At 37.6% G+C, this 24,886-nt stretch overlaps 1 protein-coding gene and 1 long non-coding RNA gene across 5 annotated transcripts in view; one reads left to right on the top strand and one right to left on the bottom strand.

Moving 5' to 3' along the window:
- Positions 1-1,617: 1,617 nt before the first annotated feature.
- The window catches only part of LOC117291909 (1-phosphatidylinositol 4,5-bisphosphate phosphodiesterase delta-4-like), a 35,327-nt gene continuing 12,058 nt past the window's right edge, over positions 1,618-24,886 (bottom strand). For 3 of the 4 annotated variants that reach the window (XM_033773915.1, XM_033773916.1, XM_033773914.1), the window contains exons 7-23: positions 23,202-23,268; positions 22,506-22,599; positions 21,836-21,953; positions 16,485-16,570; positions 14,584-14,704; positions 14,070-14,155; positions 13,837-13,919; positions 12,194-12,325; positions 11,281-11,301; positions 9,990-10,028; positions 8,279-8,369; positions 7,652-7,831; positions 7,033-7,140; positions 6,567-6,628; positions 6,329-6,449; positions 5,526-5,672; positions 1,618-5,015 (exon numbers count right to left, since the gene is read on the bottom strand). In XM_033773915.1, coding sequence (XP_033629806.1) covers positions 4,927-5,015; positions 5,526-5,672; positions 6,329-6,449; positions 6,567-6,628; positions 7,033-7,140; positions 7,652-7,831; positions 8,279-8,369; positions 9,990-10,028; positions 11,281-11,301; positions 12,194-12,325; positions 13,837-13,919; positions 14,070-14,155; positions 14,584-14,704; positions 16,485-16,570; positions 21,836-21,953; positions 22,506-22,599; positions 23,202-23,268 — 1,645 coding nt within the window. In that variant the 3' untranslated portion in view covers positions 1,618-4,926. The remainder of the gene's footprint in view (positions 5,016-5,525; positions 5,673-6,328; positions 6,450-6,566; positions 6,629-7,032; positions 7,141-7,651; positions 7,832-8,278; positions 8,370-9,989; positions 10,029-11,280; positions 11,302-12,193; positions 12,326-13,836; positions 13,920-14,069; positions 14,156-14,583; positions 14,705-16,484; positions 16,571-21,835; positions 21,954-22,505; positions 22,600-23,201; positions 23,269-24,886) is intronic. The other variant, XM_033773917.1, reaches the window with a different exon arrangement.
- On the top strand, positions 17,439-19,076 carry LOC117291910. Its single transcript, XR_004519219.1, has 3 exons — positions 17,439-17,756; positions 18,471-18,583; positions 19,034-19,076. It is a non-coding gene; the product is annotated as an uncharacterized LOC117291910 (long non-coding RNA).

Genomic DNA, 24,886 nt, shown 5'->3' with positions numbered 1-24,886 from the left:
AGATAAAACTAGATTGCAACCTGTGAACACTAGATTATGTACTTACGATGACAGAGCTTTCTCTGCAATAGCACCTCGTCTGTGGAACCAGCTAAATGTTTGTCTCAGGGAGGAAAACTCCCTCTGTAGCTTTAAATCTGGGCTTAAGACACATCTTTTTAGGGAAGCATTTTTAACTTAAAGTATTTTTCTATGTTCTTACTGCCCTGCTGCTTCATATCATTGTTGCGGTTTTTTTTAAAATTGTTATTATCATAATTATTGTTTGTGTTTTTTACTGGATCAAACAATTTCGGTGGCTTTTACTCAATGTGTTTAATTGATTATACTCATCTTTTTACTTGTACATGTATCTTTATTGTTTTATGATCATACTTTATGGATTTTATTTTTGGATCTTGTAATTATTTAGTTTTTGTGGTTAAAATGTTTTGTTGTTGTAAAGCGCCTGGGAGCATTTTTAATGGATTTGGCGCTATATAAATGTTTATTATTATTATTATTATTATTATTATTATTATTATTATTATTATTATTATTATATTGGCACTAGAACTTTATAAGTTAGGTTTTCTGATTTGAAAACAATCCTCAAACTTGTTTTCTTCTTTTGTTTTTTCTTTCTTAAAAAAGAAGAGATTAGTTGATAACAGAACCATAAAACCCCTGAAAACCATTGTTAGAATAAACATTCAAGAATAACCCTATTTTTATATAATTTTTCAGACCAACTACTGTTTATTCGTTGCCAGTTCCGGGTCTTCGTTCCACTAGTAACTGATGGTATCAGCATCGTAAGACTCAAAGGTTGTTAGAACTAACCTGAACTCCACGTACGAGTCATAACAATGTTTCATTGAATGTTAGACTGTCGCACAATAAGCCATGTTTGAAGAGAGAAAAACAAGTCGGTCAAACTTTGGGTTAGGGAAGTATCGGGGTAATTCCCTTGCAAACAAGCATCACAACTTCCTTTGTTGTATTCATCAATGCCACTGATTTTGGTCGATTGGAAATGTTGTTTATAAAGGTTTTATTTACTACTGCTATGTTTGGCTGGGAGGGACGATGCAATGTTGACGTGTTTCTAGACCAGACAGACCAGACATTGACCAATATCTGAACAACTCACTCTCTCTTAGGAGAGGCCTATTATAATGCTAACAGTTTGGTTATAGTCAAAACACAATATATGTATTAAAAACAAACATAATTAGTTTTAAGCGGAATGTTTCGAGATTGAAAATATTCAGTACCATCCAACCCTGAGACACAGCATTTAAAGACCCCACTGCCCGCCCCCCCCCCCCACTGCCCACTGCAGTGAGGTACTTCCCTTAACAATAACTATGTCAATATAAGAATGCATTCATTTTATTTTTTTACAAAGTCTTTTCATTTGAATATTATGAGGTTTTTTCTCTTTCTTTTCATTTTCAGAGAAAGGGAATTTAAATAATGCACTAAAAACTAAGCATTAACGGGGTATACTTGTTTATGGTTTATATAATTTAGTGATGTAGAATTGATTGTTTTAGATTTTTGGGAAATGTCAAACCGACATGTGTATGGATCAAATAAATAACCATTTAAAAAACAGATCTCAAACAATTAAAATCAAGTATTTTAAACAATTTTTCTGTCTTTATTAAGTAGGTTTAAGTATGGTCCTTTATTGTAATATTACATTCTTTGTTTTATTAGCTCATGCAGTTTATTACATGTTTATTGTACTTTTAATAGCCTTAATATAAAAAGCCTTTATCATCCATTTGGAAGTTGGATTGTTACTAGATTTGATCAAAGCTCAAATGTTCTTTTCTCTGCAGATACATTTATTTCATCAAAATAGCAAGACAACGAATCTTAAAAAAAATATATATTTGTTTTGTTTAAAATCTCTGTCTCCCATCAAATTCCTTTATTGGATTTTGAAACATTGATTTTGCATTTGTTTGGTAACAATCTTTGTATGAATTGTGTTGCTTATGAGAAGAATCGGGAAACAGCTCACCATTTCCATCAGTTTGCTCTGATTGGAGTTGGGAGAATGCTGATAAGCTGAAAATAATGCTTGCTGAAAATAATGCTTGCTGAAAATAATGCTTAGCTGAAAATACTGCTTAGCTGCAAATACTGCTTAGCTGCAAATACTGCTTAGTTGCAAATACTGCTGAAAATACTGCAGAATCAATTTATCTGCTTGCGAAGTTCATAATCACACTTAATTGGTCCTGGTTACCTGCTTTTGCAATGTGGTATTTTGGGAATGATATAAACAAGGAAGTGAAATTATCCACCCCATTGTTAAATACTTGTTTTGAATACATAATAATAATATCAAGAACAATGTAGCTAGATCAGGACGCTGATACAAAAAGCGACCACAATCTGTCCATTGTCTGCCATTTTAGAAAACCAATGTTATGTAGAGATATGATATTGGCTTAAATGTACACTGCACAGTAACACAACTCAAACTGCAAAAACCCCACAGCCACACACTATGGATGATGCAAACTAAATGAATTTTCAGTGAATATTCACTCCTTATTTATACTTTCAATATTTTGAAAGTCACTGATTGATCAACTTTTGAACGATCAAAGTTGACAAAATAATCTAGTGCAACTTTTCCACTTCCAAATTTCATACATGATGGGCTTTGTTCTTTTGCTAAAATTCCATTTTCCTTTTGGATGTATATAATAATATCTTTATAAATTAAAATGAATAAAAAAATTTACCACAAATTTTAGTAAGATTCTTTCAAGATACTTCATTAAATTAACACCTCTGTATTTGATCACTGTTGGCTATTGTTTGCAGTTGAAAATAATTTATATTCTCATTAGCAGTAATACAACTTTTATAGTAACGGTTCTTTAAATTGTAAAATCGTGAACAAACAAACAGCCCAGCACACAAATGTTTTTCCTGTTTTCCATATGAAACATTTCTTTGACATCCCAAACTCCCATGACATGCAAAGTGGCAGCATAACATGCCTTAACGATGTTTACAGCATATTGAGATATGAATTTTTCAACATGATAACCTTGTAAATATAAGCCTTTATAAAAACCTATACATTTCTTAACCATAACCACTTAATACACACCAATAAAACAAAAATGTAAAAAAATTACTGTAAATTAAACCACCCTTTACAATATACTTACATTTTAAATTATGCTCTGTAATTTGTGTTACTCAATCTTCAACACAAATTTCAACTTCTCTCTCTAATATATCTCAGCAAAAAATGTTGATACAAAAATAAATGATTTGATCGCTTGAAGTGTGACTTTATCAGAGGTAGCTGTGTGTATTGATTGAGTGGTATTTGGGCACGATAGGTTATTAATGTATCATTGTTTAGATAGATCAAATTGAGCATAATGGATTATTAACCCAGCGTGTCTGCTGCCACCTAGTGTCTGCAAAAGTCACAAACTAATAAACCAATGACAATTTTTATCATTTGAATTTAAGGCCAAGGTCACAACTCAAGACGAGAGTGTTGCTTCTGATCACTACAAATTGTCATTATTATATTTAGTTACAAAAACAATTTCTAAATATTGCTATTCCACCTACTTTTAAGTAATAAAATATAATAATAAAAAAAGATGAAGATGTTTAATTCATAAATTTGCAGAGTTGGTTTTGTGTTAAGTTAAAAAATGTAGTTGTTAAAAACTGTATCAAAAATTGCACAATTCATGATTGGTAAAAATGCTTTATATAAGTATACGACCTTATTCTCCTTACCTAGGAGTGAAATGAGTTCTTAAAAATATCACTAATAATTTTGTTTTTTTGAAGTAATTTGAAACTGATGTATCAAATGAGTTTTGTAAGTGCTGCAAGGCAAATATATCAATAGCCTTTTCATGCTTAATCTTCAGGATCAAGTGTGAAGGATTAATTTAACATGGGCATGTTTAGGTTGTTCCAGTATAAATGCGCAGAAACACCACCCTCCCCCCCCCCCACTGGTTTTACGACCCCTCTTTCAGACCCAGTCCCTAAAATCACTCATTTAAAAAGTTCCTTAAAACAAAAATAAAATCCACATTACAAATTCCATTAAACCTTTCAAAATAAACAAGGGCTTAATTTCTTTAAAAATGTTACATCAGACAAAATAGCCTACAAATAAAACCCACTGGCACAAACACAAGTCCCTATATACCTTTATGATAAAATTATTTGTTGAAGAAGCACTTGATGTGGAATTATTTATTCCTAATATGTTCCTTTTTGTGCCCCACAAGTCATCTTGAATGTCCCCTCAATGGAATGATAAAGCTTCTTATCTGGATCAAACTCCACACAAACACTAACGGCAAACCACAGAGACACACAGAAGGTGATCCACTCTACATCTATCAAGCAATTAATCAAATCCCAGTTCTGTTATTCAACCTTTGCTTCATACTTGTGATTGGCTCAAGTAAATCCCGTCTCCAGTCTTGGGTACACTGTCAGTGTTACTATTTTACGACCTTCAATTAGAGCTTCTCATAATTACATGGTGTTGTTGCAAACCTAAGTGAGACACTGGTGTAAGTTGAGCTGCTACATTCCACCTCAAGCTATGTGGAGTGGCTCTTGTAGATGTGTTTTGAAACAATCAAACAAGCATTTCATCCTTCACAGGAATGCTGTTTGATGTGTTCAATCTTTCCGGTTATTAGTGCTGTACAACGATGTGAAATCTTTGTTGTTTTGTAAGGAGTGTTTGGGCTTGAAGAAAAAACACTGTTGGTTTGTTCTTGACGATTCAAACAGTGAACGCTGCTCTCGTTTAGACGAACCAGCCAATATCATTTGTATGTAATTATTTGAGATCCTTCAATTGAAGATTGGAACTAGACATTGATACACTGACCTGTCGTCCTGAAACTGATTGATAGATATCTATGGAGCAGACATCAGAGTGTGAACAAACAGCGTAGCTGGTTCCAAATCATCTCCTTCCATGTTAAACAGTGGCACATGATGGTATCCTGTTAGTACATGAATACAGAAATTCAAGAGTTAGGCTTTGTATCGTGGTGAATCGAGGTATGGGTATAGAGTTAGGCTTTGTATCGTGGTGAATCGAGGTATGGGTTTTAGACATAAAATAACATTTACTATACATGTAAATTGAAAACTTAATCATTCAGAAGATTTAAAAAGCATGAGAACCATTATTGGAAATGGTTCATAATAAACATAAATTGCATAAGAATGGCTATGAAATGTTATCCTAGTCTCAAAACTGGTTTCAAAATCTTTTTAATTTGAGACGGTTGAGGTAATCTTTTTACTGACTTTGAACAAAGACAAGAAACCGGAGAACTTGGAATTTGATGGACTCGACCATTAGAGTTTGTACAGATATGAGGGTTTGAATTGAAGGAGTCTCAAAGACTGTGTACAATGATAAGATTGCAAAAGATTCATTACACAAATGTTTTTAGGCTAAGTGAGATACAACCTCCTTGATATTTAGTCTGAGAATGCTTCCTTACCGAGTTGCATGCTGGCAATAGGGATGACATAATGAGCAATGAAATCATCCTTCAATCTGTCTCGATCGTTGACAACAAATCGCAACATGGCCAGCTCAGGAGATTTGATCTCGAACTCCATGATGTGATTCCATTCTGGGTTGAAACCTGGAAAGGAAAAGGATAATACTAGGGATACTACTAGATTTTTATATAGCGCTTTATCACATCTCTAGGGGTGTATCAAAGCACTCAGTATTTTGTCCTGCAAGGTATGTGGAGCTACGGTTTGAAGTACGAGACGTATTCCTTTAAAGCACCATGTAATGGTTTACAATCAAACCAGGAGTGCGTTTTGGCAAACCCAACCAAAAAATTGTTTCTGACGTCATAACCAAAACGGTAACCGAGCTCACAACTCGGTTATCGTTCAGTCTGAACAGCAGAACCAACGACCAACAACCGAAACAGTTTTTGGTTGGGGTCGCCAAAACGCACTCCAGGAACACCAGGAAGAAACCCTTCTTTTTTCGATAAGTGTTCGTTTACGTGAGTTACACAACATACAGGCCCAACAGCTTATGTCCCATCCATAGGACGAAGCATTGGTTAAATGCTTGGTTAAGGACACATGCTACAGCCTAGACTGTTTTCAAGAGGAATATCAATTCTTCCATTCAATTCTTACATGAATAACTTCTTTACTTCTTGTAGCCCCATACCTAGAGTGGTTTTAGCCTTGTTTGGTGCAAATTGGTAGAAAACAAAATAAAAATAAAAAATAAGTAAAAATGGCTGAAAGTAAATGTTGATTACTGACTTACCGTTATTCTCAATCACTTCTGTCTTTTCTTCATATTCTGCATTTACATCCAGGACAGTGACCTCAACATAGGGGTCAATGACCTCTCGAGATGGCTTGGGAAGCTGTTGAGCACTAATAATCTGAAGAAAACAACAGGTAAAAACTCCATGCTAAATGTTGTCTGACAAATTAAACACTTTAACTCTTTAAAGTACAAAGTTCAAAGTTGTGAAGGAACTTTGTTCCACTTGACTCACCCTCAGTGTAAGTTTCTGTGTGTACTGGTCCCCTGGGCTGTCAGGGTTGAACTGCATGTTGGCTGTAAAAGACCAAGGATGAACAAAGAATGAAATATTATGACTAAGGACGGTCGGAGAGGGGGTAGTCTAGGGAGTGTTGTTAGAATCAGAGTGAAATATTATGACTAAGGATGGTTGGAGAGGGGGAGAGAATGTTTATTGTCATTAGGGAAGTTAGGGAAGTGGACAAGGAATGTTAATTGTAATGTTGCAAATGGGTGGTCAAAACATTTTGGCTGGGACTGTAGACAATCAAGTATATAAGGTCACAGTCTCTCAACATTCGGTTGAATAATATATCTTGGGCTTCTGATACCATTATGAGCTTAGGGGATTTCCCTATTATTGCTCTGCATTAAATACTTGGCATAAAAGAGGATAATGTTACACTGATGTATTTAAACATCAAGCTGGAATTACTTACCTTTGCGAAGGAAGACTGGTTTAAGAATGAATCCACAGTTGCCATTCTGTTGGAACTTTCCTAGATTCAGACTAAGCTCCTCACATGGTGTTTGGAAGTTCAGGGCAACTAGTCAAAGAGAGTGAGAGAAGATACATGCATGAGAATCTGGGATGCAATTAATGACATTCTGCGAAGTAGGATTTGAAACTTTGCATGGTGTGGGTATAATCAGGTGAGGTTTACAATAGCACCATGTGTAAATCTCTTGTGAGTAGTGAACCGGTGGAGTTGACTACCAGTGGTTCTTCTCCAAACCAACACTTCTCAAAGAAGATTTACTCATAGTTCAACCACAAACCTCACCTGATAAGTTCCTGCTAAGCAAAACTTTGCCAGATACAGAGTAACAGATGGTACGTATGACATTGTATTTTGGGCTGGTAACCTCATTCTAGCAAGCATATTTTTGTTGTGCTAAGCTACTTTTTGTCCTTAAGCAATTTTTGAGCCAATTTTTGATGCATAAAACAAAACTAAACAAATTATTCATTTTGCATAAAAAGTTTTATCTGAACACATTTCCAAATTAATCAAAACTCTATAGCTGTTTGATTTGGATGGAATGATTGTGTCTTACCGATCTGTGAGCCTACAGTCCACATCTTCATAGGGTTGTAATTAGAGGAGTTTGTCCTGCGGCCAGCAGGGTAGATCCTGGTCAAGAAGCGAGTGTTGTGTTCGGCCATTTCTTGACCACTACCTTTAGCCAGGTCAAAAGCTTTGCTCTCTCCGAGTGACACCATCTCATTGCACTTATCTAAATCAAGGACAAACAGTGATGGGATGGGAGTTATATAAGAGAGTATTGCTGTTGTCTATTTATTATTATTTTTAATTTTTTTTATGCAAGTCGCCAGACACACAAGGCCTGAAGGCCATTTCAAGGTGTGGGCTACAATTATTTTATTAAAGAGGCCGTTGCCACCTACTCCTAGGGCTGAAACAGGGTTACCCCATTTACAGTCCATACGGATGTAGGCTTGGGTATCATCAGTCCGAAGCCTGGCCGGTAGAGCAGAAAGCACATGTATATTTGTCTGTCAAGCCATTATGAGGAAGACAGATCAAACGGAGCACCAAAAAACAAATGGTTTCATAAATCTCATGAAGTTTAGGGAGACTAACCCCCTCTGAGTACACAGTATATAAAGATACATCATGTTCAGTTTCATGAACTTGACCTCTAGGTAGAAAGTTAACTCACGATGTTCCTTGGAGTGTTGGAAACTCTTGAAGTGAACGCTCTTACAAACATTGACAAGATTAGAGATCTCTCTGGCAAGCTTCAATTTAGCCTGTGTTAAATAAAGAGGGATTAGAAGAAATGGTGTCAGTTAGTATTTCAGGCTTGGTGCAAGAACGTTCTACTGCTGTTTGCTTCAAGCAATACGTGTAGACACAATATCATTAATAGAGGGCATGCACTCGTGATGTCAAACCGAAATAGACCTTTTCGCAAATACCAATTGTTCAAGCGCTAACTGTTAAATGAGGTGCATGCTGGTCAATCTCAGACTACAGGCAGCTCATTCAGCGGGTAGCGCACACGTACTGAGTATTTGTGATAAGGTCTATGTTTGATAGCGCTTTGTCAAGTGAGAACAGTTAGTGGGTATAAAGACAGAGCTTGCTAGTGTTCAATGGTTCTTGTCCTTTATTATTGCGAGGTGGCTGGTACGGAATACGATAGTAGAAAAGGAATGAAAACAAGACAAGTGTCGTCTCTGTATCTTCAATGCCAGAATTGGGTGGTTGTCAAGATGCAAGGTTAAATTTGATCCTTCAGATGACCAACCAAAATCCACCCAAAACTGTTTATTTATTTTTGATGGATTCAGAGTTCTTGTTAGCATTGGTGCTTTGATGAGCATGGTGCATCAATTCATTCACAATGGGAACATGAGAAGCTCTTGATGGGATTATTGGAAGGTCCATGCAGGGCAAGAGATACAGGAGACAAGATATCTCTCAATATTCAGCTTTGGAAAAGGATTACTATTTTCTGTTTTTCTGGCATGCTTGGCTGTAGATTGCGCCATAGCAACACCTTGTAAACTGTTACATGGTGCTGTATAAATTTTATTATACTTTGAACATAACTCTGCATAGCTTGGGGATGGGTGCATGGGAAACACTGGGGTGTACAAATAAAGCACTACATACATGTAAGAACTGCATATTGCTATTATATAAAGCAGTTATGGTTAACAGACAAATGAAAACGTGCAATAGGTGGGCAAGATTCAAGCACAAAGCTCTAACATTGTATGTAGTAAGTAGGTAGTGTACATGCAGGTAACATAGACATTGTACAACACAAGAAGCAGCAGAGATTCCTAAAACAAGAATGGTATTGATTTGAAAGCAAGTAAAGGTCATAAAGGCATCAAGGACAGAAACAGGAATTTATGTAGTTACTTTATAACACTGCATTCTACCACTCAAATTAGTTTGAAATAAAGAAATACGATCAACAATAGAAGACAACTACATGTATTCTGAGAGCTGCTCAACATGAGCTAAAACAGCGTACTCAGTTTTTCTGACTGTATTTAATAGATGCAGTAACTGCATGATGAGAAAGAATAGTAGTGGTATTACTAGCGATTAAGACATCTAGGCACTCTTGAATCCAAAATCAAAACAACACCGGAAACATCAATCAAACTTTGTGGTAGATAAATTACCTACTAATGCATGCACAGCCTTGTACTTCACTACACAAGCATGGCATACATAACTACACTCAGTATAACAGTTGCTTCAACAGTTTACAAATAGATAGATTTCTATATTAGACATGAAGATTTTTGAAGACCTAAGATCTACGCCAGCGGCTGGGGACTTAAAGAAGACTTGCACACATCAGGGTAAGATCATTGGAGATAGGCGGGGCAAGATATACAAACTGTTACCTCAATCCCGGAGATGGAAAAACCATTCAGTCTGGAAATCTTAGAAAGTGTTTGAGGGACGGGCAAAAAAGGCAGGATAAATGAGATGAATGAAGCAATGGTTGATCAACAGGTTCATGAATTCCAACCCTCAGAGTTCAAAGGAAACTCTACCTTAACTGATTTCAGCACAATTTTTGGTAATTGTTTGGCTAAGAAAGACTAAGCCACATTGGTGAATAATCTTGAATTTGATAATAGTGCTTATTTTTTAGAAGGACAATTCAAACAAACGTTTTCCAAGAATCTTAGACGACATTTCTTTTCTCATGACGACTAGTACTATAAATTGCTTACCATAAATGCTTTTAGGATACAAACCTTAATTTGTATTCCCTGTGTAGTCACAAAAGCTTTACCATGTCTTTAAAGGAACTAATCCAGCAAAAGAAGTTTGTTTATTTAATCAAGTATAGTGACAAATGTTTGAATGTTTAGAGCCATAAAAAAACCCAGCATAATGGTTAATGAATATCACGGGTATTCATGCGGTTAATATGTTCTTTGAATGTTTATCATGCATGATTTAGCTTTTTTCCAGTACGGGTATTCATGCGGTTAATATGTTCTTTGAATGTTTATCAGGCATGATTTAGCTTTTTCCAGTACTATGGCCATCTCCAATCCTTTTTCTTTTGCTGACAACTAAATGCCAAGTACCAAAATATCAAGTTCTATTAAAAAAAATTACAATAAAAAATAAGTTGAAAAAATGATGATGTTAAAATATAACACAATGAAAAGCAAATGATTTAAAAAATTAAATAATGCCATTAAAGCCAAAGACATTACTTCAATTGTTAGTATTTCATTTTGCTTGCATCCTGGTCATGCTAAGCAGGATGTTTCTGTGCTTAACAAGTTGATGAGCTTAAATGACATTGGTCCCTGGCTAGCATAGCGTGAGCCACATCCACAAGCTTGATCCTTGACAGCCACAAGCTTGAACCATGAGTTTTAAAATCAGCCATTCTCTGGTACCAGCTCGTAAGAAATTGACAAGTATCAAGAAATTTCATCGTCTTTACACTGCAAACGAAAGGGTCTTTAAAATAACTCAGGCTGAGTCCATTTCAAGTCACTTTATTTATGACTATTAGCTGCCCGTAAGTCGAGAATGGTGACGGTAAGCACATAACTCCATGGAAAGTAAAGCCATGATATTGTGCCAGGATACAATGATATAAAGTGTGACCATAGCCATCATTCCAAATAATAATTGAGAGAAATTAAAATGAATAATAAAACCAACCTGTCCTTCTTTTTTGGAGACCTGGTGAAGGAAAAGTGGGAAAGAGTACAGGAGAATCATGACAGTGTAATGAAAAGTGCATTCAAAAACATCCAAACATGAATCCCAATGATGAGCTATGTGAATAGCTCCCCACACCATGGTCAGAATAAGCTGTCTCATTAGGGCCCCCCTGATTGATTGTTCTACATGTTCATACTTGGCTAGTGCTGCACGTGTACAGTGGACATTTTAGTTTGGTTGGGTAAAAACTATGAAGACAGGCAAAACATCTAGTCAGACTTTTGTCTACATCAATTCTGTACATATCAGTTTTGCTATTGATATTATTCTTATAATTATGATTTCTCTTGAGGGAGGGGGGGGGGGAGACGACGTGAAATGAGGAAAGGGTATGGCCTCAAATAAACACATTCAAGCACCCCTTATTGCCTACCCTCCTGAATCTTTCTATATCTTCATTGGCAATATGAAGGATTGAGAAGGACTTAAGGCTGTGACCCAAACATTACAGGGTGAGGTATTGCAATCATATTCAAGTCCACTTTGTTATGGAGTGATATACATCAGAGGATATTGGAGGTCAGAGGTCACCTGGAGACAAGACTACATCAAGGGTGCAAGAGTTTGAATGAAATGAGTGCGGTGTGCAAGGGAAATGGGTGTCAATTACATTATACAATGATGTGACAAGAGTCAATGTTTAAGGAAAGTTAACCTAGACTTTCCAAAGAAGAATGCTTCCATTTCAGGAGCTTTTCAGTGCAAGATAAAGAATAATTTGTGTACATAGTTGGATCTACATTTGAACCATTCATTACCATTTCAGTGTAGAAATATGGGTCAGACAAGCTCCTTCCGTTTTCAGGGGGGGGGGGGGTGATTGCTATAAAAATGCTCTAAATCAACTAACCTTCTTCTCTTTTCTAGCAATCTCTGCTTGGATATCAGCATCACTAGACTCCAATTCAGCCGCTTCATCTTCATCACTGACATCACCATCATCTGCTGCTGCAGCATCCACTGGTGGGGGAAGTTTCTTGTTCTGAGCAGGAATGTAACACCGATAATATCAAGGATGAATATTTATTATCATAACTAGCTGTTATATAACCGTATCTATACATTAGTGCCCTGGTCATTCGGTCAATAACATTCCTGTCATCTTGTCTCAGCTCCCTAGGGATTTTACAGCCCCGGGTCATGGCTCTCTGAAGGCTTTTCCATCCATACACAATATCAACCTTTACCCTCACAGGTACCCATTTATATCCCTGAGTGAAGAGAAGAAATTACAGAAAAGCAAGGACACAAGCGTCATGACCAGGATTCGAACCCACACTGATTCTCAACTGAAATAAAGGGGGTGGGTATGAATGGGGAGGGGGATGGGGAGAGGGTTTACCTTAATGTTTACTTTGCCTTTTAATTCATCCGGGGACGGTAGAGCGGTTTGGTCTACCGGGACCAGGATTGCAACCCACACTGATTCTCAACTGAAATAAAGGGGGTGGGTATGAATGGGGAGGGGGATGGGGAGAGGGTTTACCTTAATGTTTACTTTGCCTTTTAATTCATCCGGGGACGGTAGAGCGGTTTGGTCTACCGGGACCAGGATTGCAACCCACACTGATTCTCAACTGAAATAAAGGGGGTGGGTATGAATGGGGAGGGGGATGGGGAGAGGGTTTACCTTAATGTTTACTTTGCCTTTTAATTCATCCGGGGACGGTAGAGCGGTTTGGTCTACCGGGACCAGGATTCGAACCCACACTGATTCTCAACTGAAATAAAGGGGGTGGGTATGAATGGGGAGGGGGATGGGGAGAGGGTTTACCTTAATGATTACTTTGCCTTTTAATTCATCCGGGGATGGTAGAGCGGTTTGGTCTACCGGGACCAGGATTCGAACCCACACTGATTATCAACTGAAATAAAGGGGGTGGGTATGAATGGGGAGGGGGATGGGGAGAGGGTTTACCTTAATGATTACTTTGCCTTTTAATTCATCCGGGGACGGTAGAGCGGTTTGGTCTACCGGGACCGGGATTGCAACCCACACTGATTCTCAACTGAAATAAAGGGGGTGGGTATGAATGGGGAGGGGGATGGGGAGAGGGTTTACCTTAATGATTACTTTGCCTTTTAATTCATCCGGGGACGGTAGAGCGGTTTGGTCTACCGGGACCAGGATTCGAACCCACACTGATTCTCAACTGAAATAAAGGGGGTGGGTATGAATGGGGAGGGGGATGGGGAGAGGGTTTACCTTAATGTTTACTTTGCCTTTTAATTCATCCGGGGATGGTAGAGCGGTTTGGTCTACCGGGACCAGGATTCGAACCCACACTGATTCTCAACTGAAATAAGGGGGTGGGTATGAATGGGGAGGGGGATGGGGAGAGGGTTTACCTTAATGATTACTTTGCCTTTTAATTCATCCGGGGACGGTAGAGCGGTTTGGTCTACCGGGACCAGGATTCGAACCCACACTGATTCTCAACTGAAATAAAGGGGGTGGGTATGAATGGGGAGGGGGATGGGGAGAGGGTTTACCTTAATGATTACTTTGCCTTTTAATTCATCCGGGGACGGTAGAGCGGTTTGGTCTTCCGTGATGTCTTGTAAGTAGAGTTTATCTGAGCATGGATTAGTCAAGGAATCATAACAGGAACGATCTCATAAAGAAAGATCCTGGAGGTAAAGCATGGAGTAACTTATTGTTTAGCAAATAGTAGTTCAAAATGGTTCTCTGCTTTGAGCTCAGCTTTCGTCGTTTCAAAGGATACCTCCAAAGACAATCTTAAGTTGTTTAGCCATAACTTTCTGCTGTGGGATGCTGCAGTGATTCTCAATAGACAAGATCAATGGGTATCTGCACGTAGTAAGAACAACAAATATTGATATTAAATATCAATAATCACAGATCTGCATCACACGTTGTGTATAGTTTCTATTTGCTCTTCGCAGTAGTCTCAATGTATGTGAATTCATCTAGCGTGATGTCTTAAAATATATGACCCATTATGCTTTTTATGATTCATATTCTAAACCCTTTTAATGTTGTGTAAGCTTGTTCTATTTAACTTGTAGGTTGAAAGAGTGGTTTCAGTCAACACAAATCACCAATAATAATAAAAGTAGGCTAGGTTTTCAAAATCATAAACTGTCTTGTATCATCAAGTAACATAACTATACCATGCTTTAAAAAAGACACCCTTCCCCGGTCTCAATCTACAACTGGTCCCTCGCTTCATGTTTAATATCTCAAGATGGAAGTCAATAATCTTATCCTCCACTTACTCTGATGTCTTGAAGGCATACTTCTCAATAGCTTCAATGGCGTCTCTAAACTTGATCTTAGAGGTAAGGGTGTGGCCGTGGTAAACTACAGGCTCCTTGTCATGGCCGTCCCAACAATCCACTAAAGGAAGGAAAATCAACAAAATACTGTCAAACAAAAGATGACAAATGGGAATCCAATGCATTTTTGAAATTCAGAGATTTCTTCAGTTTCTTCAGATGCAACCAAGGAAAAGTTCTGAAATGTGAATTATCACATTTTAAAGATTGTAGCCACACACTTTAAAGCCTCACGATCTTCTTATACTTCAGAATGGAATCTCAAAACAAGAACCGGTGGAGAAAAATGAAACTAAAATTACAAGTAGTTCATTCATGTGCCCTTTATAAAAAAAAAACCACAAGAACAACCTGGGGAACAATTAAATTAAAAACAATCAATTGGAAGTTACCCAATATTGCAAGTCCATTACGGAGCCAGACACTGGATGGGCTTCCAACATCATTATCTTCAACCAACTGAAAAATGCTTCTCTAAGCCCAAGTACCAACTGATTTAAGCGCAGCCCGACATGTACATCTCTCATCACAGTTCTTTCATCATAAATCATTTTCACGCTGAGTGAGCAACCAACGTATGACCATTCCAAGGAAATGCTAGTGATTACATTTTATACAAAGTAACATTAATTATCAGCTTAGCTGAAAGACAGTAAAACCCACATGTGGTTGTTTTTTAGTCATTTCTTTATTTCTTTGCCATAGGGTCAATGAGGGGTCAGAACATGAAGTCAAGAATCCTATTAGCTGTTTCTCAACTAATGTTAAAAGAGGAGTAATGGAAGCTTTTAAGTCAGTGTGTCTGAAGTCATAATGCTTTAAACAAATGTGTTGCTGTCCTTCTTATTTAGCTCAAAATTCTAAGAAAAGGTTTCCTACTTTTTTTAGGGCGACTTAAAAAACCTTAATTTAAACTTGATGTTTACCCGATGTATGTGTTTTTGGTTTTTTTTTGGGGGGGGTTTAATTACACAGATTTGTAAATGATTTGCTTCCTGCCTTTGAAGGACCCTATATGTATGCATTGGATGTTCATATAACCAGGCTTGGTCTGAATGATGAGTCACAGGAAAGGTGAGGTGTAGCTTTTAATGCAAACCATGTTTGATGTTCAAAGATCTCAATTAACGACACCCGACTGTAAGTCCCGACTGTGTAAGTCCCGACTGTAAGTCCCGACTGTGTAAGTCCCGACTGTAAGTCCCGACTGTGTAAGTCAAGTGCAAGTACACTATTCCCCCATACCTCCCTGCCCCAAACCCCACGCTCAATGTTTATATCAACCAGTCATGGCAGAAACAGAATCAAATTTCCTTGAACAGTTTGAACAACCTTAAGGACCATGTCACACGGGACAATGTTTTTTTTGCAAACTGCGCCATTTCCAGGTGTACAGACGCGATTATATGGCAATTATAAAGTCTGATGAGTTCAAGATTATATGTGAAAAATTGGTGTAATAAATAAATGGTTATTTGTAAAGATTAATGCTCCAGTAAATGAGTTTATACTAGTTGATGTATACAAGCCACCCATCCAGGGTGGTTGTCCCTCTAGACTGTGATCATTATGGAGGTCTAAGCATGAGAACTGCGTCTGTTGTGCATTAAGCATAATGTGGTCTGAGTATGTCTGGGAAGTGGCACAAGAATGTTATGCCTGTTCATATGAGGGAAACCATGCCCCTGAATGGATCCAAGAACAACAAACATTCAACTTGCACCATCTATGTTATACACCCAGACTGTAGACAGACAACTAGATTGTTAATTTAGATGTTTCATTTCAGTGCTTTTTAAAATTCTGTTTAAATCTGAAGTGAATAAATTAATAAAACTCACATTCAACACATCTGCAGCCTCTCTGTAAAGCACGAACGTAGGCCTCGGTACTACTGGGTCCTCTCAACTGATCTTTCATCAAATAACTATCAAAAATAAAAACAAAAGATAAGAAAAGTAGTTCAGCGCTTAAGCAGCATGCAGCATCAGAGTCCAGCTTTCTCCAGAAGACGATCAGAGCATATTGATCTAAACGTTGAGTTGAAACCAACAGTTAGTTTCAGAATCACCCCAACTCATTAGAGATAGTCATTACATGAACAAACCTTTCTTTAAAACATAAGATGCAACATTTATTTACATCATAGAGTGTCATGACCTAGCAGTCACTAGACAATATCTAAAGGTGGCTGCTCATGTTGTTTAGCTTGTGTCAAACTTGAAAACAAATTCATTTATTAAGAGTCTTTTCGGGCCAAGTAGGCACCTCAAAGCTATAAGTTACCCTTTGTCATTATTGAGCTTTATGACTAAAACTACCACATCAAGGAGTATGCAGTACAAGCAGTGAAGTGGGGGCAAAGAGTGCTAATCATTCACATTGACAAGCTCTACCCTCAAATGTGCTCATTTATTTCTGATTGAAGAGAAACGATTAAAAACAGGTGTCTTGCTTAAACATGGACTATAACGGTACTCCTACTTTAAAATCACTCTCAGAACTTGTTTATGTTGTGTTCAGCTATCAATTCATTGTTGTGGTCATGTTTTTCTCCAAATACTTTTGCTACAATTTGACCGACAAAATTTGACCTCGATTCTTCGATTTTGAAATTTCCCGCCCTGTACTGGTTCCCGGCTATTAAACCAACACTGAAATCCAAGCGGATTTGTAAACCAGCGGACGTCATGAACGCAGTCAAAAACTGGTGACGTATTACCCATGAAGCAACGAGAGTAAACAAAGATTACGCCATGTTACTCCGTGTGTTGTGTATGCGTTTTCATCCACACTACAGGCGTGTGTGTGTGCTACGAAGCTTTTTGTTTCTAGTGTATCAGCTATAAATACTGCCGACTATTTGGTTGTTTGTGGATGCACTTGTAGTTTCAAAGTTTGTGTAAGAAGCCTGGATTGATTCCGAAATTTAAAGCTCTAAACATCGAGAGAATTCAGGGGGATCTTCTACCACCAGGCCCCAGCCAGTGCTGCTTGTGCATGCTACGAGTACGACGTTGACGGGGTCCCTCTGCCGTGGCCCTGGTCGCAAGTGGCCGTGGAACAGCAAAAGAATCAAGTGGCATTACAGAAAAGAGAGGGAGAAAAGCCTGGTAAGTACTTGTTAATAATCTTTAAAAATCTACTACTGAGAAACTATCTCCATTATTAATTCAGGCCCAATACATGTACATGTATTTGTAATAAGAAAAATAGTAAACAATCTCTACCCTTTTCATGCAAGGAACAATCATCTTGTCACGATGTGCATGCTCTGAATCTGACCCGACTACCATAAAATATCTACATAGTGTATTGACTCTGTTGAGTGATGAATCCATGTAGCCACCCAAGTGCTTTTGGCATGTTTATGCCCTGGTTTACATTTTCTGGCATGTTCATGCTCAACCATGTGTGAACACTATATTAATCCATTTAAAAAGTTGATTGTTACAGTTAACAGTTTATTGGCCTCGCTGACATGTATTTATATTGGTCTATACTGGATTGCTGGACATTGTTTTTGCCAAAGCTGCCTAAGAATTGTTCGCTTTTTTTTTAAGGCACAGCTCAAAAATATGTTCAAACTCCCATCCATATAATTGCCCATCCATGGTCATTCAGATTTTTTTCTCTCCTAATTCAGGAATTACCAATTCCAGAGAAGTTTAGTTTGAAGTTTTCCTATAGCTGTGTTTATTGGCTTGGCACGGTTAATTACATGGAGTGTTTACTATATTTGCATTTGAAAAATAAGGCCAGTTCTTTTTCAGCACTAGTTTTTTTATTTATTTATTTATTTTTTGTTTTTATATTTTTTTGTACAGAAATAACTCGCAGCTCTACACTACAATGAGAATGCAGGACGAAGACAATGCAGGACGGAGACATGCTAGCCAGAACTAGAAATGGAGACCTAAGATTCTCAATAGCAATTTAGGTAAGTAGTAGGCCTATGCATGCAAATTTTCAGAGGATCAGATGATTTCTTCATTTTTAGTTTTTCAGCTGCCCCTTTGAAAACTGTTCACGGTGGAGGGGGGGGGGGGGAGGGGATGGGGTGTTGAATCGCAAGAACAGTTTTGTACTAGGTGTAGATCTGGGGGAGGGGGGTGGTTGGAGGTCATGTTTTCTATCAGACATAAAGAAAACCTGCCCCCTGGTTTTGTTGCATGGTTTTGTTGCATGGTTTTGTTGCATGTGGACTCCTTTTGTTCTGGTTTTGCGTTAACTCTTGTAAGGTTCTTTTCAAAACTATGCCAACTCAAAGAGAGATTGTCAGTCTGTGGTGTTACGTCGAACCTTCCGAGATTGTATTTCTGCCATGTAAATTTTCAAGAAATCCCACATAACGATTATTTGGTTTTGTTTTTTATTTTTCATTAAACAGATACGCAAAGAATGCATGCACAATGCACTTGTTCATTGTCAGCAGGGTGACAAGACATGAAAACAACTCCATCCGCAGCTGATGTGTAACCCCCGTGTCATTGACATCAACCTTCACCAGCCGGAAAAGGATGCAGCAGCTTTTTTTTTTTTTTTTTTGGGGGGGGGGGTGGGGGTTCAAAGGTAGTGGGTTCAACTTTGTTTGAAGAAAGAATGACCTGTGCCCAGTTTCATGGATCTGTTCACCACCAAATTCTGCGCTTATGATCACCATTCTCTGCTTACGTCCAAACGCTAAATTTCTGCGCTTACTTTGTAAGCGTAGAATGCCTGGTATAAACCAAGTATGCACCCATGACCGGCAAAAGCCAAAATTCGCTGGTAACCTGTGAAACGCGCTTGATGTAAGCACATAATTCCCTGCTTCCGCAAGTGCCGATTCTTTGTTTACAGTATGCAGATCCATGAAATTGGGCCCTAGCTTGTACACATTGATGTGGGTTTTATTTTATTTTTTTATATATATTTTTTTTTGGGGGGGGGGGTAACCAGGGTAGTACAATCAACTTTGTTTAAAAACAGAATAACATGGTCTGTACACAATGATTTTATTATATTCTTTTAATGTACAACTTAATTTACAATTTACAAAGAGAACCACAGCTAACTGTAGGTACATAACATGGCCTAGGTTTTCTTTTTTAGGGGGAGGGGCGTTGACAGGGTTGTATAGTTAACTTTTTTTGACGACGGAATGTTCAGATGATTTCTCTATCACTAGGCAACCTTTTTTAAATTTTGATATTTAAAACTGAAAAATAAACTATTGTCGTTTGCAAATACATACAGTTTTAGTGTTGTCGTTATTATGTGAGGTGTACATGTAGGCTTCTGTTTTTTTGTTTTGTTTTTATATTTCTGCTAACCAAGTTGAATGTTGTTACCATGTTAATCATAGTGTATTGTTGACAACAGGGGACAAGTTTATTGCACATAAGTGCTAAATTAATCAATTTGAACCACACACCTAATTTTATAAGCCATAGTAATTTACATTTTGTGTCTTTCAGAGGGGTGGGTGGTTCAAATTAAATTATTCAATTTGAACCACCCACCCCTCTGAAAGAAACAAAATGAAATAATATACATGTACATTTATACGTAAATTATTATGGCTTATAAAATTATTTCTCACTCCCTCCGGATCATTATAACTTGGAAAATTGTTACGACTGAAGACAAATAAACTAAAGCAAAGCTGCCTAATCCGTTGGTGGATACGAAAATCCTTCCACTGCACTGTACACGAGGGTTTGGAAATGTCCTTCGTGTTGCTGCCACCAAACATGATGTCAGTGGCAGCGGTTGAACGGCCAAGATAGTCCTAAGCTCACCACTTGCTGATATTCAACATTGCAGTGTTTTCTGTAAAACAAAACAAAAGAATTCATACAAAATTATTAACAAAAGAATTCATACAAAATTATTAACAAAAGAATTCATACAAAATTATTAACAAAAGAATTCATACAAAATTATTAACAACAGATTTGTGGTTTGCATGGTGAAGTGTTAATATTGCATGTGTGTACCTGAATTGCATTAAAACTATACCCATGCCAGAAGGCAATCATAATCCAAAGTAACAGTTACATACATGCACATGAGATATTTGTGTAGATGCACATGTGTCCACCACCACGCAGTTACTTGGTGGAGAAAAACAACAACATAGGTTATCTACAATATCAGTTTAAATTGATAATGTATGAATTTTGCCAACAAAGTATAAAACGCAAGACAAAAATTACCCCTCCCCTCACATTTCTACTGACTAAGTCAGTGCATGTGTTGTTCACATACATGTATTATAACGTGAATGGAGGTAAACAATAAACCTTGTCCATCATGTTCGTTCATGTTTTAATTTAGTCAAGGATAGCCTTCAACTATTTTTGGGAGCAGAAATAAACTGATAAACTGATCAAACGAAGCATCATTCAGTATAATTCATGAAACATTTTGTGGCCTTACCAGTCTGTCTTTAGCCGTCGATCATCAGGGTTTGGCTCATCGTCTTCGGCCTGACGATCATCGTCCCCGGGCTGGTTAACTAAATGTACTCATAACACGTCTTCGGCTTCTCTCTCGTCCGGTGAGCTCCCCTTATCGCTAGAGCCCTCACTTTCCTCTGAAGTGCCTCCCTGAAATGCCTTTTCCTCATCTATACTGTGGTTTTCCCAAGACCCGCTGCCATCGGACATTTTCGCTGTTTTTTGTGTCAAAAAAATGCAGCCTATAGTGTCCGATGTTATTCCACATTCAATGTACATGTAAAATGCACGCACACGATCGACCTGACACACTGTGTACAGAGCTTCGGTACGTGGTGTGACGTCACACACTGTGTATGAATGGTTCGTGGGTCACCGGCTTTTGCCGAAACTGAGTTTTCTGGGTCGGAGTACGCCGCGCGAATTTGTGTTTTTTTTGCATGAAGGAAAAGGTTTTATTGAATACTACTAAAATATCAGTCCTTATTTTACATTTCTTGTACAAAAATAGTAATATTGGCTATATCAATAATCCGTTATAGTCCATGTTTAATAGTGTCATAATTGGGATTCGAACCCACACTCTGCTGTTCAAAAACACCAGAGCTTGAGTCCTGTGCTCTTATCTGCTCGGCCACGACACACCAGAGTACATGTACAATAAAGGAGAACAGGGTTGAAATTCCTCCACCTATGTGACAAAATTCCAGGTGAAGTATAATAGGAATGGAAGAGAAATAATTGCTCACGTGTTGTGTGAAGAGTTGATAAAGTAGTGTGCAAAAGGCTGTTTCATATCTTGATATACAGTGCCATGATGTGGATTAAACAGCATGCCATTGGGTCCCTTCATGAACATCTGGAAACCTGTGGTGCATAGAGAGATGGATGAAAACAGAAATAGTGTACCGTGGACCTTATTGCAAATGCTTGATACGTGCGCTGTAGGCATTGAGTGAGGTGCATTCTGGTCTAGCTAGCCCTCTAGTTTGATTCCTAGCTAGACTAGCATGCACCTCATTCAACAGTAAGCGCTTAGGTATTTGCAAAAAGGTCTTATGAATACTGACTCTCCCAATCCAAAGGGGACCAGACTATTTTGAACTTCCAGCCTCCGTTTCGTTGTGATGATTTCATGAAAAGAAAACAGAGGATAATAAAATCTTGTTTTGTCAGAAAGAGATTTTCCAGTAGCAGATCAATGATCTTTTTGCAATTAATATGCATTATGCCAAATGAGGATATCAGATTGCACAAATTCAATGACTATAAACAATCCCGTATATCCCCAAAATCATGGTTTAATGACTGCCTTATCACTCTTATCCAACATATACACTTTACATTATTACTATATTAATACAATGAAGTGTTCATGCAGCAATAAAACATGCAAAAGATTTGTGGATTGGTACGTACCATCGAAGCTAAGAATATTACGTTGTCTGCATTCCTGGGTCGGTTCATACTTGTCAATGATTTCTTTGCACCACTGAGGTTTCACCTGTAACCGCTACCATACAAAACAAATTCAATCTACAGTTAACTTTCAGAGGACTACACACGGATCAAGGGCTTTAATGGCATCGAGGGCTTTAATGACCACAACAAATTTGTATCCTATCAAGCACAAAAGAGAGAAAGCAACAATTAAAAGTAATGATCTAAGAAAATCATAGACTTTATCACGGAATCTTTGATGGAGTTTTAATACTCTCTCTGACTATACTTTCCTTATCAAACAATCTTTTACTGAAATAAAATACACAATTTATGCACACACAAACAAACCTATAAAACAAGATTTTGTTGCGGTTGTATTTATTTCTGGGAAATTATTCAATAACTCAACTCTGCATGATTAACCTGCAAAGTTTTCTTTCAAACGTTTTATAGGAGTTTTTCCCCCCATTAATTACATGCAATTCAGTTGTTTTCAATTCCTATTCTTGAAAATCATAAACTTGATAAGTTTGTTTTACCCAGTCACATAATACAAAAAGAATTATAAAAGTACATGTGGTATGGTTGTGCATGACTGACTTTCAACAGTGTCTACTTATATAAAATGTTTATAGCCCCTGAAAGACCAAAGCTTTGCTGAAAGCCAAATACCTTCATTTCTTCATGCATAAATTGCACAAATTCCGCAACGGTCCAGTAATCATCTTCCCCTGAATATCTGTAAAGAGAAATTAAAGATACAGAATATTGTATTGGTTATCATAAGAAAAACTCAACTCTTGTCTAGTGGTAAGGAGTCTGTTTTCAAATAGTGGGTTGTGGGTTCAAATCCCACCTAAGTTACACACCTGTGGATTTGGTTTTTACCGCAGGCCTCGTGAGCACAAACCAATGCAAGGTAAAACCTGCAGTAATGTTCTTTATCCCCATGTTTTTTGTTGCCCCAACCCCAGTTTTATAGAATTTAAACACCCAAAACCCTGCTATACCATTACAATGTGGGCAACACCCAAATACAGAATGAGCTTTATCACATATGTAAGCCATGACATGCTTCAATATAATGAAAATAGGTAGAAACTGTTAAACAACCTTTTGTGCTTAAAATTGACTGGTTTTACTGTTTTGCTTCTAGATCTACTCTTACTGCTTACTGCTAATTGACAGTTATAATTAAGCATTATACACAGGCTTGGAGTTACACAAGAGCTTGCCCTCTCAAAGAAGAAAATCTAGGCCTGAAACTTTTATCCTCATATCAACTACAGTATGATAACAACAGTTTATGTCAACTATGTGGCATTTTACGATAACATCTGCCTTTGTAAACAACAATGTTTATTCCCAAGTTCAGCCCAAAACCACTCCTTATTTTATAATTCAGACAGAATGTTTTCACTTGCCCTTGCCTTTTTCCATACTTAATAACAATATGAAAAGCTGATCCTCTGTAGAGCTTCAAGCATGACTAACCAAGCAACACATGTAATCATCTCAAGCAAACAGTCAAACCAGCTAGCTAAACTGTTTGCGTCGTGCACCATTAACTTCTCATAATGAACTCTCAGTGATGGTTCTTTCCCAGTGGGGAATAATCCTTAATCTTGTTTTTCTCCAAACTTTGTACACAGCATTTGTACAAGTGTAGGCAGTTTATCATAGTGTGTTAGCTCATGAGCCCCCCCCCCCCCCCCCGCCCCCCTCTCTCTTTGACACAATATGTGTTTGCTGTTCAGAGGCTTCACTAACACATGGAAGCATTTGATTTCATTCCATATCTTGACTAAACGTCCAACAAACATTGTATGAATAAAAGGTTCTATAAATAAGCATAAAGGGGACCAGTGAAGAGGGGTAATATTGTTCATGTGCCATAAGCATCAACATTGGATGACACCGGTGCTATATAAATGTCAATTGGAATGAAATGTCATGTTTAGATTTGAATCAATAAATGTGAAATGGAAATAAGTGTTGTTGAATTGAATTAAATTGAAAAAAATTATAGTAAAAACCCTTATTAAAAGTATCTACGCTCTCCTATCAAAGTAGATGATCGTCTTCTGGAGAATGCTGGACTCTGATGCTGCATGCTGCATGCAGCATCAGAGTCCAGCATTCTCCAGAAGACGATCAGAGCATACTGATCGAAACGTCGAGTTAATCCAACGGTTCTTTTCAGAACCACCCCAACAGAGATTGTTATTACATGGTGTTACCGCAAACTCTTCTATATCTTATTTCCACCATGCAAAGTTTCAAATCCTACTTAAACAAGAGGTTGGGAGTCCTTTTTTGGACCACTGTCTGATGACAAGAAGACCCTAATACAGTAT

This window comes from Asterias rubens, chromosome 6 (assembly GCF_902459465.1).
Source record: "Asterias rubens chromosome 6, eAstRub1.3, whole genome shotgun sequence".
In the NCBI taxonomy this organism is placed as follows: domain Eukaryota; kingdom Metazoa; phylum Echinodermata; class Asteroidea; order Forcipulatida; family Asteriidae; genus Asterias; species Asterias rubens.
Note: the sequence above shows the minus strand (reverse complement) of the source record. Positions and strands in the feature narration are given on the sequence as shown.